We start from the raw sequence: 16,733 nt of genomic DNA, 5'->3' as shown, positions 1-16,733 counted from the left end.
CATATAACTTGCACAAGTGTGACAAAGGGCACTTTTAAAAGAAACATTGGATAAGTTACTATGCTTTCTAAGTAAAAGCTGAAATTTGTAATTTCTGTGCCATTTGCACCAACAAATAGAATTGGAAAAATAATGACTGCTTTCAAACAGGTTTCTCAAACACTCCCCCTCTCTTCTATTGGCTAGACAAACAGTCCCACCCCAAGCTACCACCATTGGTTTAGCCAGTGTTGCCATTGGTTGTGCCAGTTGGGCTAGCAGTATTCTCAAATAAACTGCAAACAGCTATTTTGATAGCACCACAGAGTCACTGTGTTTTGAAAAGCACAATACAAATGAATTGACCTGAATATGAATAAAAATATACCCAAATCTGTTCACATAATTTTATTTGTCCCTCCGGAATATATGTTCCGAAATGCAGGACTCATTTCCCGCACTCATTTTTCTCAAATCATAAAAAATGATATGCTTGTTTACCTTTCTAATTATCCTTACTAAAAGAAAACACAATTGTTTCTTTCTCTTTTACACAGGTAAATAAACACTTCACAACATATAATGCTTGAGAAAAAAAATGCATTGGTTCAAATGCAACACTCTAACACTGAGAATTTAAGAAACAGCTACATTTAAATGCCTCAAGGGCTGGAAAATGCTGATTTTTACAAACCTTTAAATTTGCACAGGATTAATATTACCAGGGGTTGTTTTTACAGGGCATTTTATAGTAGGTGTAATTTTATTGGTGTGGGAACGTGCACACCTTAAGTCCAGAAAAATTACTGATATGACCGATTCACACAGGATTAAAATTACTGTGAAGCTCTGGTACTTATTACATTACCTCATGTCCCAATATACATGCTAATCCCATCGGAATAGGGCATCTATGCATGGCACCCTGAACATGTGGACACCCAGAGTTATTCAATTTTTACACAATATCCATCCATCCATCCATCCATCGTCAACCGCTTATCCTGTGTACAGGGTCGCGGTACACAATATCCATTATCACATATTCTGGTATTACTTTCTAGAAAAATATTAATTAAGGACAGAGATTGTTCCTCACATCCTTATTATTTCTAATAGCATTGTTTCAGAATGATCTATGCAGATGAGGGAGAACTGTCAACTGCATTAGATCATGGAAATGAAATTGGTTTCCAATCAGTCCACGTAACAACAACTGTGAATCTCAGTTAGTAATGTGAAGAGGAATGACCAGGACTGAGATATTATTTTTTGTTAGCTATCATGCTCTTATAATGTTATCATTGGGAGCATTTGCCCTGTGTCACACAGTATCAAAATCAAATGTTCCATTTTCCAGTGTTTGGGGATCAGTGTTTTCTCTACAAATCCATACATGGATTATGCTGGATGAACAATGCTGTGTTGAGCCTGTGGGAATAGCAGTAACTGTAGTGTTGGATTATATGGTGATTATTCACCTCATTAACATCCATCACTTCAGAGGATTACAGTACTTAGCTGTTGATTTCTGCTGGGATGTGTTGACTTGCAAGAGTTTGATTTACGTCATGTTTGAGGTGTTATATATGAGGATGATAATGAAAAGTGTGTTAGAAATTATACATTTTATTGAAATGATTGCTATTGAAATTAATTAGCACTTGTAAACAAAGCACTGACAGGTTTCACCTAGCCCACCTTAACACGTCTAGATTAATGGGTAACATTAATATTATATAACACAATAATTATATACAAGTGCATTATTTAAGAGCTCATTATTGATCACTTGCCTTGCCGGTTTGATTTAACTGATTTATTTAGCAATTTTGCTTTTTTGGCTGTTCTTTAACTTGCTTACCTTACAGGTGTTTCTTTAAAGGAATATTCTTGAGTGAATTGACAGCATATGTGACATCAATTTACAACACTGGAATATACATTCAAAATTTACTATTTATCACACTCTTTCGAAATTGTAGCTGTAACAGATCTTCGAGATCTTGTAAGCAAGATCTCTCCTGGAACCCAGGCACAATCTGAGTCTGAATCTTTCTGGCTAACCTCAAATGATCTTGAGTTTACTGGAATGTGTGTCATGAGCTCTCTTATGTTGCTTTTGGTGTTTGACAACTACAGAAGACGTATCTTGCTTTAGCAGTGTGAGCCGGGTATGTGGCTGTCTTTTCAGAAACAGTTCAGCAGGTGTTCATTCTGTTACTGTATGGAGAGTGTTGCGGTAGCAGGAAACGAGCCAAATGCAGATGAGGTGCTACAGACTGCACTTGTAAATTTTCCCATCCTTTTTTGAAGGTTTGTGCCATCCGCTCGGATTGACCATTTGTGGCTGGATGATATGGAGGTGACAAAACATGATCCACATCATTGTTGCTTAGGAACTACTCAAACGCCACTACATAAACTTCACTTTTACTCCATGTTGTTGAAATTGTGAAAGCACTTTGTCCAGTACTACCCGATGTTCCTCAGAAGATTGTGCAGAGACAAGAATATCGTCCATAAAACACACTACATGTTCGAGTACCTGCAGGATGTGAACCATTGTGTGTTGTAAAATTGCAGGTGCTGTGTAAATTCCATAAGCAAAACGATGGTACTTGAATAGGCCTTTGTGTGTGTTTACGGTAAAGGACAGATCAAGCTTACTGAAGACTTTTCCCCCAGTCAAGGTGGCGAAAAGATCCTCCACATTTGGTAGCAGATATCCCTCTGCAAGAATGCATTTGTTTACTGTGACTTTATAATCACCACACAATCTGACTGTCTTGTCTTTCTTTGGCACAACAACTATTGGTGCCACCCAATCACCACTTCTGTCTTTTATGGTTGTCTGCGCTCCCAACTCCTTGGTGTCCTTTTGCGCTAATTCTAATGTGAGGGCAACATTTCAGGATTTCTTAAAAGTAAGGTATTTCTTACAGTAACCTCCTGTGATAAACTTCTCCTGCAAGTCCACTGACAAATTTTAACCCGAGAGCATCATCTTGAAATGTTCCATATTCCCATGAACTTGCGAGATGTTTCAATGCCAGAATGTAATCCAATATCATTTCCCCAGGACTTTGGTTGCATTTATAGAATCTGAAGCATTCTGCAATCAGAAGTGGCTTGAGCTTGAAATTATCAGAAAGGGTCTTAGTAATTTCCTTCTTGATAAGTTGATTACTTTTGCTGGCTCAGCAAGACTTTTCAAGAGACCACATTCCACAGGTCCTAAAACCCTCAGGAACACGTCTGCTTTATTTGTAACTATCAATTTCATTTGCTGCAATCCATTGCTCAAATCTCTCCAAATAGATATCAAAATCTCCTTTAGTACTGTCAAAATTAGGTATTAATCCTATTGTGGCCATTTTTCTTTTCCTTGTTTTTATTTCCTTTTTTAATTTATTATCTCTCTCTCTCTCTCTCTCTCTCTCTCTCTCTCTCTCTCTCTCTCTCTTTTTTTTTTTTTAGCAATACTTAGTTAATTATGGACACTGACCATCAACAGAGCCACTGTTCCTTCCATGGCTGTTGTGCTCCTCCTGTCCGTTCGGTGTCACCCTTCTCCACAAGCTCAGCATGTGTCTGTCTCTGCCTCTGTCCACTTTAATTTTTTTTTATTCACGATTTTTTTCCTTTACAATTTTTTTCCTCTTATACTTTATTATTTTATACTGAGATTTTCCTGCTCTTTCTAAGCATAGGGGATTACAAAACCACTTCATCATCACTGTAATGTTTTGCTGTTCAGATTAACGACACAGACATCCACTTCTCTGCAGACTGTTTTACTGCTGCGTACGTTCAGAACTCACTCTACTGTTACACTGCGTCGCTTGTAGAGCCAACTCACTCCGTACAGAGAAACTACCGTAATACATGGCATAGATTCACATACACAATACATTACATGTTGACAACTTAGTAGATTTAAAAATAAACATTTTACTGAATGATACATTTAATTCTTCACATTTATATGAGCTTTCATACAAGCTTCCCATTTCTGCGTAAAAAGTTTATCCACCTAGAAAAGTCGTCCCATCTCACTTTACAGTTCATGTAAGCATTTATTGAAAATCTGTATTAGTGCTTTAAGAAAAAGACACTTATTTTATATATATATAAAAAAAGAGTCAAATTATTTTCCATTAATATTCCTTAAAATGCTTGGGTGTTTATTGTCATGTTGGTTGATTGAAGTTGTTTTGGGGTTGTGTTTATTTGTGTGTTTATGTCCATATCTGTTTTTTAGAGGTTTTTGTTTGACTTTCTTGTTAACAATATATAATTGATTGTGACTACATGCCAACTTTTTTACATTTGAATAATATTAATGTAATATATTACATTATATTAAACTTGCCCTACTTATTTTACACACAGTTAAGCATTTTGTTTGCATCTGAAACATATAGATGGCACCAATGTGAAAAAAATAAATACAAAATTACACAATTTGTTTCATGTTATTTTAGTAACTCCCTGACCTTCTCCTCAGGATTTGATGTGAACTTTGAGTTGGCGAATCATAATGCTGCTACACCTGTGTAGTGTAAAGGTCAGTGCTCTTCTTCCATTCTCTCAGCATGAGACTCTTTATCATCTCGTCATCATCCTTTCTTCATGACCATCAAAACTCAAAGACAAATACGTGATGGGTTCTTTCTATTGTACATTATTGGGAAACTACTGACTTCTTCTGGATTCTACAGAATTTTTAAAGGAATAATTAACCCAAAAATAAAAATTCTGTCATTAACTCCTCCTCATGTATTAACAGACCTATATGCTAAACCCCCCCACACACACTTTATATAAAAATAAACCAGAAAACTCAAAATTCGTTATTTTTGTTATTTGCTTAATTTGCTCAATAGCAACTTTCATGCACTGCATAATATGTTTTACATAACATAAAGTTTTGTTAATACATTCAGCAGGCTTGCGCATCATGAATGTAAGACCAAACCTTGCATTTCTTGAATTCAAGCAGATAGTGGGCTATATCTGGGGCCTATAAAATGAAAATGCGAAGACAGAAACGAATAATAAAAGTGATATTGTTAATATATTTAACATTTGCCTTTTTGAAATGTTAACTTATTCATTCATTTATTTAAATATTTTTTTTAAATTTTTTATAGTTTTAACAGTGTTATTTGTAACAAGACCATAGTAAGTAAACACTTGGAAGCATGGATCTGCTTCACTACCATGGTTAGATGTAACATGATTTGTATAAACACACTTTGGCATTTTTTAAATTGTAAACAGTAGACCCACTTCTGCTTCTCGTGCCTTGCTTCTCACTGATTCTCACAGAGATGCACCTTTAAGAGCTTGAGACTGGTCTGCGAGTAAAAACGCACCTGCTTTGCGCTCGTGTTGCTCTGTCCATTGAACCATATCCATCTACAGAGTCATACAGGTGCATTAGAGGTTGTGCCTCTGCCTGTGTATTCGACACTGCTAAACCAGAAACTTCAGATGCATTGCTAGACTTCAAAATCAGATGAACCGCGTTATAATTGAGAACTATTTGATATACTCCAAGTCTAGATAAAGTTTTAATGCAAAGAGGAACTTGAAGATAGGTTTGATTATTATGACTGATAAATACCACCCATTTGTAAACTAATGCCCCCCTCTCTTCTTGTTTGCTCCCAGCACTCCCTGGCATCTTTTGAATGCCCCCTGGGGAGGCTGTACCGCCCTTGTTGAGAACCTCTGCTTTAAATGTTAAACTACAGACAAACACTTAATGGGTCTTTCTGAATTGGAATGGATAGTTAGAAATAGATAGAAAAGGGACAGCTCTGATATTCCTCTTGGAACAAAACTCTAGAGGTGATAAGAGTATCGTTTCTAAGTCTTCTTGCTTTCTCCGACACTTTCCATCTCCGCTTACTGTGACGGAGTTCCCAGAGGCATTACTATTTTAAGATGTGTGTCTGTGTGTGACAGTTGTTGTCAGGCATACAGAGGGATGTTTAGTGTTTCAGATACTTTATCACATCTGACTGATAATGTCTGAGCCTTCAGGGCAAAACAGCCCAAAACAGAAGACCTAAGCAATTACACAGTATATGTCTTGTGCACTTCAAGGTGATATATCCATCTTTTGAAGGTACAGATGTTGTGAATGACTCCGCCACAACAACATGGAATCAAGCTACAAGCCAAACCAATCACATCATCAGTGTTTTAGTATCAATCGAAGTGGTAATTACCTGGCATTAAGAGTGTGGCACGCATATCACCTCAACTCTCATGCTGTCTGCTGCCTACAACTGTAAAGCATTTATGAGAAAGTCTAATTATAGTGCATAAAAATCCATGTACCAGGTCCCTGGTCGATATCGGATTGGATAACAAATGTTTCACCTCTTGTTCGGACCATGTCTAAGTCGGCGTTAAATAGAAGTAATAAGAAGGTAGTCATTTTAAAGTTGTGTGGATCAACCATATTCCTTTACTTTCAAGCTTCCTGCATGCTCTTTTCACTTCCTTATTGAATGTGCCATACTTACTGAATTACATTTATATTGTCCACAAACAACGCAACTATCATTGCTGCAACAATAAGACATTTTTAACATGACCCATAACTTTTGCTATTTTAGTAAACTCTACTGTAATAATTTCAACCAAAATGGAAAACTTATGTTTAATTGCTGTTTTAAGATTTTAAGGAAAATCTAAATGGCAACAAAGTTGAAAAATGCAGTGTTAATTGCACTTTTTCGACCACTTTGAATTTATTTACTGATAATAAAAAAATGGAGATAGAACTTGTAAAATTGGAAAGAAATTTTAGAAATTGATTAATTATGATTTTTATGAAAACAAAAATGTTGCTGTAATACTGATGAGAGAATTTTGTGCAATGTTAGATGTGCGTCATTACATGTTTTCATGCATTTTCATGCAATTCAATTGAAGTTCACCCAACTGCCCAAACTACTTAATAGAATAAGAATATTAGAGCAGTTGTAATTACTTTTTGAGTTGTTCTTTGGCTTGTTTATCATTACAGCTGGGACTGTCACACACTCTTAAGTGTACTTGATCTATTTCATTTGGGTCAGTAAATACAGTAGTCTGTTGGGGAAATTAGCATGTGATTCTTTGACATAATTACACATAGTGCATGAACCAAAGTGTATTTTATGTAGAACAATGGTCTCCCCCCAGAATTTAAGACACTGACTTCACAGAAATGATCCATGCTGTTCTGAGTTCTTTGTTATTCATGTCTAGAATAGTTACGTGTGCCTCATACGTGGATTTGTGGTTAGTTAAATATTGCATATAGGAAAATATTGTATAGATAAATATTGTAATCCCTTATATTAAAATTAATTGAAGCTGCATTCATTAAAATACATTAATTACAAATCTTTCTTAAAAGAAGATTTTGCATTCTTTTCAGAAGGGGTTTAGGCCTTTAAGGAAAATTGGTGCACAAGTTTGTCTTGACACATTTTTGGTATAGTTACTTTCTCTTATTTCAGGTTATATGCCACTGCATATCTTTTTAAAAAGCTGCTTCTGTTGCAGTGCATTACAGAGATTTATTAAAGTCCAATACTGTGATCTGACATTACTAATGTTCTGCAGAACCTGTACCAGAGCAGGTTCCTGGGCCTGGCGGCGATGACCTCGCCATCTAGGAGCTCACAGAACCGGCGCTGGTGCAAGGATGGGATGCGATTCAGCTTTGTTCACCCCAACAACCCCAGCGATGCTCTGGCTCTGCCCCGGTCTACAAGTGATACGGATCTGGTGTCCTTGCAAAGCCGTTCCGCCCTAACAGTCAGCACTTCCCTCTACTGCATTGGCCAATCAGACGACATTGTCATCTGCTGGGACATTAAAGAGGAAGTGGATGCTGGTGACTGGATTGGCATGTACATTATTGGTGAGAGTATGTAAATGACATTTGTTGGTTTAACAAAGTGAGTTTTTTTTATTATCTGATGACAATATCTAGAGCGATGGGTGGCCGATGACCTATATAATAGCAGTATTTAAGGATACAACCAAATTTTCAAGATTCGTGTCGACCAATTGTAAAAGTTTAAAGTTGAAGTGTGTAATTTTTTAATCTCTCTAGCATTATCAAATGGAATTGCAAAATGTTGACTGTGTTCAAACAGGTTTCCATTGGTCACTGGAAGTCCCAGATGGGATATGCATGCACAGAACAAACATAATTGCAACCTGTCATTTAGAAAGTTCTTCACATTTCCCACCCCTTGCATGTTAAATATGACTGTGTATAAAAGTGGGTACTGTATGTTTTCAGATGTCAATGTGATTACACTACTCTCTGCTCTGTTTAACACATTTTAGTATTTGTAAAAAAAATATTTCCTTTAAAATCAAAGCAAAGAAAGTGCAAATTCCTCTGGGCCTGGTCAATTGCCACATATAGGCATGTAGTCCTGCCCCTAAATCATGCCATTGGTTGAGTCTTTGTTGTTATGTTGGTCTGTTTGGGATGCTCAAACAAACAGAGGAATGTTTCGATAGCAAGACACATGGGGTAACCTCCTCGTGGTTGCGATTTTTGGTTCTCGCTCTCAATGGAGCATGTGCTAAGTTGTGCGTGGATTGCTGAGAGTAGCATGAGCCTCCACATGCTGTGAGTCTCCGCGGTGTCATGCACAATGAGCCAGTCTCAGAAGTGGAGGCAAGTCCTCTGCCACCCGGATTGAGGTGAGTAACCGTGTCACAACGAGGACCTACTAAGTAGTGGGAATTGGGCATGTCAAATTGGGAGAAAAGGGAATAAAAAAGGACCATTTTAAGTTTACAGTAGTTTGCTATTACAAATCTGTAGAAAAATCTGCTCTTGACCCTGGATAAGCATAGAAAGGCCCCAAAAAAAGGAATTGTTCAATAATTTTTGCTGTTAGTTACTACCTTTTCTTTCTTCTGTTATAGATGAGGTTCTGTCTGAAAACTTTCTTGACTATAAGAGTCGTGGTGTGAGTGGCTCCCACAAAGGGCAGATCGTGTGGAAGATCGATGCCAGCTTGTACTTTGTGGAGGGTGAGTATTCTCTTAATTTCTCATTGTGTCTGTTGTCCCTTTCTCTCAGGGCCCTATTTAAAGAGCACTAAGCGCAGCACTATGATTTAAGTCATAAGCACAAAGTCAATAGGCATGACCATGAAGTTTTGATATTTTTCTGCAAGCAAGCACTAAGGCTCTAGGTGGAAGTGTGTTTGGCGAAATATCGCATGCAAAGGGCTAATGGGCTTGGTCAAGTGCAATTTAATTCTGAGATTGTACCATCTGTGTCCTATTATATAGTCCATTCCCTGTCAAACACCAGCAACATAAACAAAGACAGCACATGCATAAGAAGTTGGTAGAGTTAATGGACTGTATTAGAGGAAAATAAAGATTTCTTTGACACTGACAAGCTCCTTTTATAAGTATAGAAAATATGATTCTCATCAGGTTTTGGATGTATGCTCCATTATATTATAAAGTATTATTTATATTATTATTAATCATTTTCATCTACTGACACATGAATCATGGCTAGCATTAGAAGTGATTGTATTGGCACACATTTCACTTCTACCAGTCGACTTTGATTTTGAAGAATGTAATTCATTTATTGAACCATGAAAAAATTCAAATTACACTTCAAAGTAAATGAAAATATAATCAAAATAACGAAGTACTTAAAAAAAAAAATCATACCAAATCCAAACATTTTACCCTCTCCAACTTCTTTCAACCTCACTCTATGACAACAGGTGGAAAAATACCAATACAAATGAGCTCATAAATACAGTTGCAAATATAAACATAATAATAATTGTAACACTGTTAAAGGATGGGCTAGGAGGAGGCGACAACCGGCTTGTCAACATAAATTATAATTTAATTAAACTCCAACCAAAAGCACAAACATAAACACACACATGCGGACATGCCCGTAATTCTCTCTCTCTCGAACCATCGTCACCGGCCGCCTTTATCCCTCGCGTGCCTCATCAGGCTGATTGGGGACCGGGCACGCGATATTCCGCCCCGGCCCCGCCCCCCTCCGCTCCACACTAATAAATAAATATTGTTAATAATAGTAATACATAACCTATAGATAGTTTAACATAAATCTCATAACTTTTTGTTTCATAAAACAGTCATTAAAGGAGACATAATTTAATGTTCCACAATATTTAAATATTTTGGACATAAACTTAATTACCACCTGCTGTTGGAAACTCCAAATTGCAAATGTAGGAACTGAATTTAGACATTGCATTAAAAACAGACTGGCTTTTAAAATATCTTAGCACTATGACCTATTTCTCAGGAAAATTGTAAATTGTGCTTTACGCCACTTCATTAATATTGAATAAAGTACACAGACAGTTTGTGTGTATTCACCCACAAAACACCCACCCATGCCCACTTGCACTTTGCGCTGGCATGAAAATTGCACTTAGAATTAGTGCGCTCACAAAAACTGGATAAGACATATCGCACGGTCATTGCACATAGTGCTGCCCATTGCACACTCATGAAAATAGAGCCCCAGTCCCGTTCTACTCCATTAATTTGCCTTTCAAAAACAGCTCCAGGGTTTGGATTCTACTTATTTCTCAGCATATCAAAATTGCAATATTTTTTATATTTAAAAAACTTGCAACAGATCAATATAAAGTCCAGAAAAGTTAAATCATGTGTAGCAGAGAAATCAGATGCACTTAAAAATGTAAGGAAATTAAAGCATACTTCAACAGCTCTGTATTTCTACTAGCGTATTTGTTGTTCATTTGAATTTCTGCACTGGAATATTTCTTATTGTCTGCACTTTTTCAAAACTAGGTTTTTGCTCTTATCTGAGAATGTTTATTCCACGAGTTACAGCCATGCTGGTGGGTTGTCACATCTAACCGCATGATTATATAAATTGTTTTTCTTGTTACATGCATCTCTTGCCATGTCTCACACCAACCAGATTGAGATATGAAGCTTTTGAAGTTCCTTGTTTTCTGCCATTTATTTCAGAGCATTGCGGCTACCTCCATGGTGGCCCCCCTCTGTCTCTTCATATATTGCTTACTGAGTTGTATTTTGTATTCTGTGTGCAGCTGTGGTATATCTGAGCTGAGACTGTGATATAGACCTACTGTTCATTTACAGCTTCAGAATTCAATTTTGAGAATGTGTGATTCGACTGGATCATTATTTATTGTTTGTTTGAATATTGGGGTGTGTGGTTCATGAGTTGAAAGACAGAATTAACATATAAATCATGCATAGTTTATAACACTTTCCAGTTTCAAAGTATGTAACATGACCAGTGTTGGGTAAGGTACACAAAAAAATCCAAAACTAACTAATAATTAAATTAAGATTACTGATTAATTACTTAATCAAAAAAAGTAATCACATGCCATGACGTTACTTTCTAAAAGCACTTTTAGAAGTATCAAACATATTTTTCACATAAAATTTCATCTAAAAGTTTTTGTTTTTTCACTTCACAAATTCAAGATAGTGCCTATATTTCCTCCTTTTTCATCATTACAGGCAAGTCATATATTCAGCATGAACATAATGTTATGTTCCCTATCAAAAGCTACACTTTGATTTAGCGCTTTGGGAACGTCTTTTAGGAGTGACCAGCTGTGAATGTGTGTGCAACACATCAATGAAATTGACTGCAATTTATAGCCTCTGCTGTTGACATCATCAGGATGCACCGATACCAGGGGCTATAAATAGATGCAGCACAGGTGCATCGTCAGGTCTTTTGTCTTCAGACCATTCTGTGTGTGTTGTGCTCCTCAAGCCTGTCAAACTTTCTACTTTCCTCTGATAGGAGTTAGATTTGTTAGGCAGTGTGCAGAAAAAAGTTTTCTTCCCAAATATGAAATTTGTCAATAAGAAAGGCAAACGGTGTGTGTTTCCGTTTTTATGCCATATGGCTGAAGCAGACACACACCAGTTTTGTTTTGTGTCTTTGGGGGAAGAGTATGATGCTCTGGGGTGGGGCGGGTGCGAGCATTGCGAGCTGTTTACAGTGAAAATGTTTTGCACTCGTCTCGCTTACTTCCGAGAGCCAGCGCCCACCATTCCATCGTGGGGCTCTAGTAAGGATCTGGCTGAAGAGCGAGAGACAGGTCCGTCCCTATTGCTCGCTCTCTCTCCAGATCCAACCGGTCCTTCTCATGATCTCGAAGTGCGCCCCGGCCTCTCTTCGGTTCGTGAGGGGGGATGTTGAATATCTTGAATCCGCGGATTTTGAGCTACCTACATCTGAGCGTTCCTCACATGATAGTAAAGCGGTTGAGAAATTACTCGAGGTGGTTACTCGTGCGGTGGCCAGATTACAGTTAGACTGGCCACACGAACAAGAGACCCCCAAATGCTCTAAACTAGAGGACAGATTTCTGTCTGGTGGCCAGGGGAAGGGAACGCAAAATCAGATCCTTCCCTTCTTTGAAGACCTCCATGATGAGCTTTCGCATTCATGGGGGACATATTCAACCATCGTGGGTGCTGAGGCACGGGGGTATTCGATGATGCAGCAGGTAGAAGAGACACTCGCGGGTTATCTCTCGCCTGGCTCGGCATCGTAATTAAAAAGACCTACTCTCCCCACAAAGCCGTGCATGACCACCTCTACGCTGGTGGGGAAAGCTTATCAGGCAGCAGGTCAGGCGTACCAGGCTGATCTGTTGAAGGACCTGAGTGCGGGATTGACGAAGAGGCTTTTTCAGAGCTTCATCGAGCCACGGATCTGTCTCTCCGTGCGACCAAACAGATGGCTCGTGCCATTGGCCGGTCGATGGCTGCTTTGGTCAGCATGGAGAGACATTTATGGTTGAACCTTTCGGGAATCAGAGATAAGGACAAAGTGTTCCTTCTTGATGCCCAGGTTTCACCATCTGGCCTGTTCGGTGACTCGATGAACACAGTCATCAACAGGTTTCAGGAGGTGAAGAGTCACGAGGAATCCTTTGGGCAATTCCTTCCTCGCCGCACTCAGGAGGAGGGGTCGCCAGCCACCCAGCCCCACCCCGGTCCTTCTAGAAAGGAGGCTCAGAAACAAAGTGTGGCAGATCACGCTCCCCCTCATGAGGACTGGGGACCGGCTCGTCACCCTCAGCAGCCTCCAAAGCAAGACCTCAGGACTATTATCTCCAGAAAGAGAAAGTCCTGACAGTATTGCGCCCAGCAAGGGGTAGCCCCACTCAGGACGGGGGCACGTGAAACATCCACCTGCACTTTCCCGATACCCCCACGAAGCTTCTACATTCCTGCCGCCTCTGGTGTTTCGGGGTTAGCAGTTTCCAGCGAAATGTTGGGTGTTCCGTTGTAGTCGCGACATCGACATCCCCTCAAAAGGAAGTGTCAAAATTGATTGTCTCCCGCTCGAATCGAGACCATTCAGAACACCCTGAGCAAAGTCAGGCTAGGCCAATATTGCACTGATCTTCAGTATCAATGGATACTAGTTCTCATGGCATCTGCGTCCTCTGTGATCCCTTTGGCCTTCTGCACATGAGACCGTTTCAATTGTGGCTCAAAGCCAGGGGATTTCATCCAAGGGCCAGTCCCCTAAGGCAGATAAGGGTTACGCACCGCAGCCTACGTACACTCTCTATGTGGTTCAGACCCCAGTTCCTCACCTTGGGTCCCACCCTAGGTGCATCTTTCGGTCGCAAGTTGATAACGTCAGACGCCTCCCTATCGGGCTGGAGAGCGGTCTTAAGTGGTTGTCCAGCTCAAGGGAAATTCAATGCATTACAGTATTTATTTTCTTTTTACTAAAAATTATTAGATTACTGTAATTAATTACATTTTAATTTGATTTAACACAACACATCATACCTGCTCCATCTCTGGTGAATGAGATACATTTTAACTTTTAACTTTTGAAAACCTATAGGCCTGCTTATGTATGTATTGTTTTTTTTTTGTCAGTTTTGCAATTACTTTTTAACCAATTGTCCTAGCAGAGTAAACACAGGTGTAGTTCAACACATTAGCTATAGACATGTTTGACAACCAGGGGTGCTTTTCTCATACAACGACGTAACACACTTAATCACCGTAGTATGATGCATCATTGGAAAATTTAACTAGCTAGACATGACTGTTCCCGAAACTGTTGTAACTATATTGCACATCCATCATTCAGCCAATGTTGGTTCAACAGAATAGATCTGTTGCTAATGACATTACGTAGGGGATAGAATAATAACTTAGTGAATATCAAATTATAATATGTCATTTACACATACACCAGAAAGCTGTTTAATGCATGAAAACAGCTGTCATGTGCCATGTCATGTGACAGATGCATTGCTGCAATAGTGTGGTTTGCCTCTATATCAGACTTCGGTGTTCCCCTGACGCACTTGAGCATATACACATATGTGCACTCTTCAAAAACATTTAAACGCCACTTATGCATTAACATAAATACATAAAAGCTGTTTTTGATGATAGAAACCATGTGTGATAAAGCACTTTCTCTTAATGGCCTTTTATCACTTAAACGGCTGCAGTTACGTTTACGTGATGTAACAGAACGCTTCTTTCTGTAAAACCCCAAAGAAATAGTTTTCTCAAAAGCATGTAAAGTTGGTCAAAAGTCTTGAAAGAGTAAAAGATATATTTGGAATGAAAGATATAGAAGCCTCAGCGATGTCAAATGATGTCCACACAGCAAACTAATATGAAACTATGCTTCTAATCACAGGCACCAATAATGTACCAATAATGTGTCCAAATACTTTTTCTTTTCAATTTGAACAGTTTACAGTATTTTTTATTTTAGTATTATTATTATTAAAAACCTAAAAAAATATATTCTTTCTTTCAAATAAACGGCACTTGGTTTGATATTTTTCCGTCTGATGAAATTACTTCCAAACTTTTAGAAGTGTTTCTTAAGTGTCCAAATATCTTCTGAGGCCACTGTATGTTGAGGTGCATTATTTTTTTAGTCTCTGAGCAAATGGGAACAGTTAGGAAAGAAATTATTCTGATGACATCAAGCCAGGTGTGAGCAGCAGGGGAAGTTGGCCAGTCATGCTTCCTCCATTTTTAGAAGGTGTAGTAACTAAATAAGGGGACATATTTAGCTCAGCCAGCTCACCTGGAGGAGCACAGTCCATCTGCTTTAAGTTTTTGTTCTCTGTACATGGCACATAAGTCATTTACAAGTCATTACTTCATAAGTGTTATAAATACCTCCGTGACAGCACAGCACTCCTTTGGAGTCATTATACATGACAACAGCAGATGTAATACACTGAATGCATTATGAGTTTGAGAGGGGAAGGATATTTTCATCTTATTCTGTTGTCTTTCTCTCCCTCTCATACACAGCTGAGACGAAGGTTTGTTTCAAATATTACCATGGATTGACTGGAGCGCTTAGAGCCACTACACCCAGCGTGATAGTGCGGAACCCCTCTGCCTCTGTGAGTAAACACAGATACACCCTTCACATTGTGGTTTGTGGCTTAATACATTGTGACCGATAATGTCGCACAGGTCAGGGAGGGGTCAGGGATGAGACTGACCTTATGACAGCTGGCAGGAATCCCATGTAAAGTCAGCATTAAACAACCTCTCCACTGAGTCACAATCATAGCAAACTGGCATCCGGAAGAGTTGATTGTGATGCGACACAAATACACGGGTCAAAGGCTATGAACCATGTGTTCGAAATGGTTGGCTAAAGATGTTATAATGGTGCATTAAGTTCATTATTTCACCAGAGGAATAAATTAGTTCACCTGATTGAACACAGGCCGTGGTTCAGGTTGCTTCAGCTTACACCAGTTCTCAAATAAGGATATGCCATTGAGCATGACAGAGGATTTACTGAAATAACAATGCCTTCATATTTATTTTTCTGTTTTTACACTTTCCGCTACTAAATTAACCGGCTGTATTTAAGTCAGAAATATTATTTAACATTACTGAATCAATCCGCATACATTAGGTTACACAAACAAAACTAATTTGAATGGTCAGGTCAAGTGGAAATAGCCCCAATTGCAGATTCTTCAAAAGTCTCTGATACTCAGATTTTTCTCTCTGAAGGAGAGAAACTATCTGGAACATAGAAGATGTCACATGGTGCACATTTAGAGGCTTTGTTGAAGTCTAGTTGCAGACTTGAAACATGAAAGTATAAGAGTATAACATTGCTGATGTGATAGTTGTAAAAGTAGCACTTACTGTACAAAACTAGAAGAAAACCATCCAAAACGCTCCAATCCTGCAGACCTTCAACTTTGAGACATCCATATGGTATCCATTAAGGCTACACGATTGATTGAATTAAGAATAAAATTCCTATGTGGTCTTGCTCAAAAGGCTGCGTGCTATGAAACAGTCTCCGTTCAGAACTTCAGTAAGGGATATGTTATCGCGGGGCAACCTCTATCATACATGTTGCGCAGTGCAGCAATTTTAGATAATGTTTATCATATTACAGTTTAATTCGTCTTGCCGGACAGCGAAAGACACATTTAATGGGTCCCGTTTACCCTCTTTCCCCCTCTTTACAAAACAGCTGACTGTCAAACCACACTTTCCTCAATTACAAGTGCTTTGGGGGAGTAATACGGGGCTGATGAACACTGTTGTCTTTTCCGTGTTTCCCGTAACACTTCACAGATTAATTTAAGACAGCACTGTATGATTTTATGATGTTGTTATGTGATGTGACAGTTAATGCCAGC

At 38.6% G+C, this 16,733-nt stretch overlaps 1 protein-coding gene across 4 annotated transcripts in view; it reads left to right on the top strand.

Annotated features, from left to right (window-relative positions):
* The window catches only part of LOC127635342 (E3 ubiquitin-protein ligase HECW1-like), a 115,490-nt gene that overhangs the window by 18,100 nt on the left and 80,657 nt on the right, over nt 1-16,733 (top strand). For 2 of the 4 annotated variants that reach the window (XM_052115304.1, XM_052115302.1), the window contains exons 2-5: nt 4,490-4,549; nt 7,612-7,912; nt 8,941-9,048; nt 15,367-15,461. In XM_052115304.1, coding sequence (XP_051971264.1) covers nt 4,523-4,549; nt 7,612-7,912; nt 8,941-9,048; nt 15,367-15,461 — 531 coding nt within the window. In that variant the 5' untranslated portion in view covers nt 4,490-4,522. Of the gene's footprint in view, nt 1-4,466; nt 4,550-7,611; nt 7,913-8,940; nt 9,049-15,366; nt 15,462-16,733 lie in introns of all 4 variants that reach the window. The other 2 variants (XM_052115303.1, XM_052115301.1) reach the window with 2 other exon arrangements.

This window comes from Xyrauchen texanus, chromosome 42 (assembly GCF_025860055.1).
Source record: "Xyrauchen texanus isolate HMW12.3.18 chromosome 42, RBS_HiC_50CHRs, whole genome shotgun sequence".
NCBI lineage: Eukaryota > Metazoa > Chordata > Actinopteri > Cypriniformes > Catostomidae > Xyrauchen > Xyrauchen texanus.
Note: the sequence above shows the minus strand (reverse complement) of the source record. Positions and strands in the feature narration are given on the sequence as shown.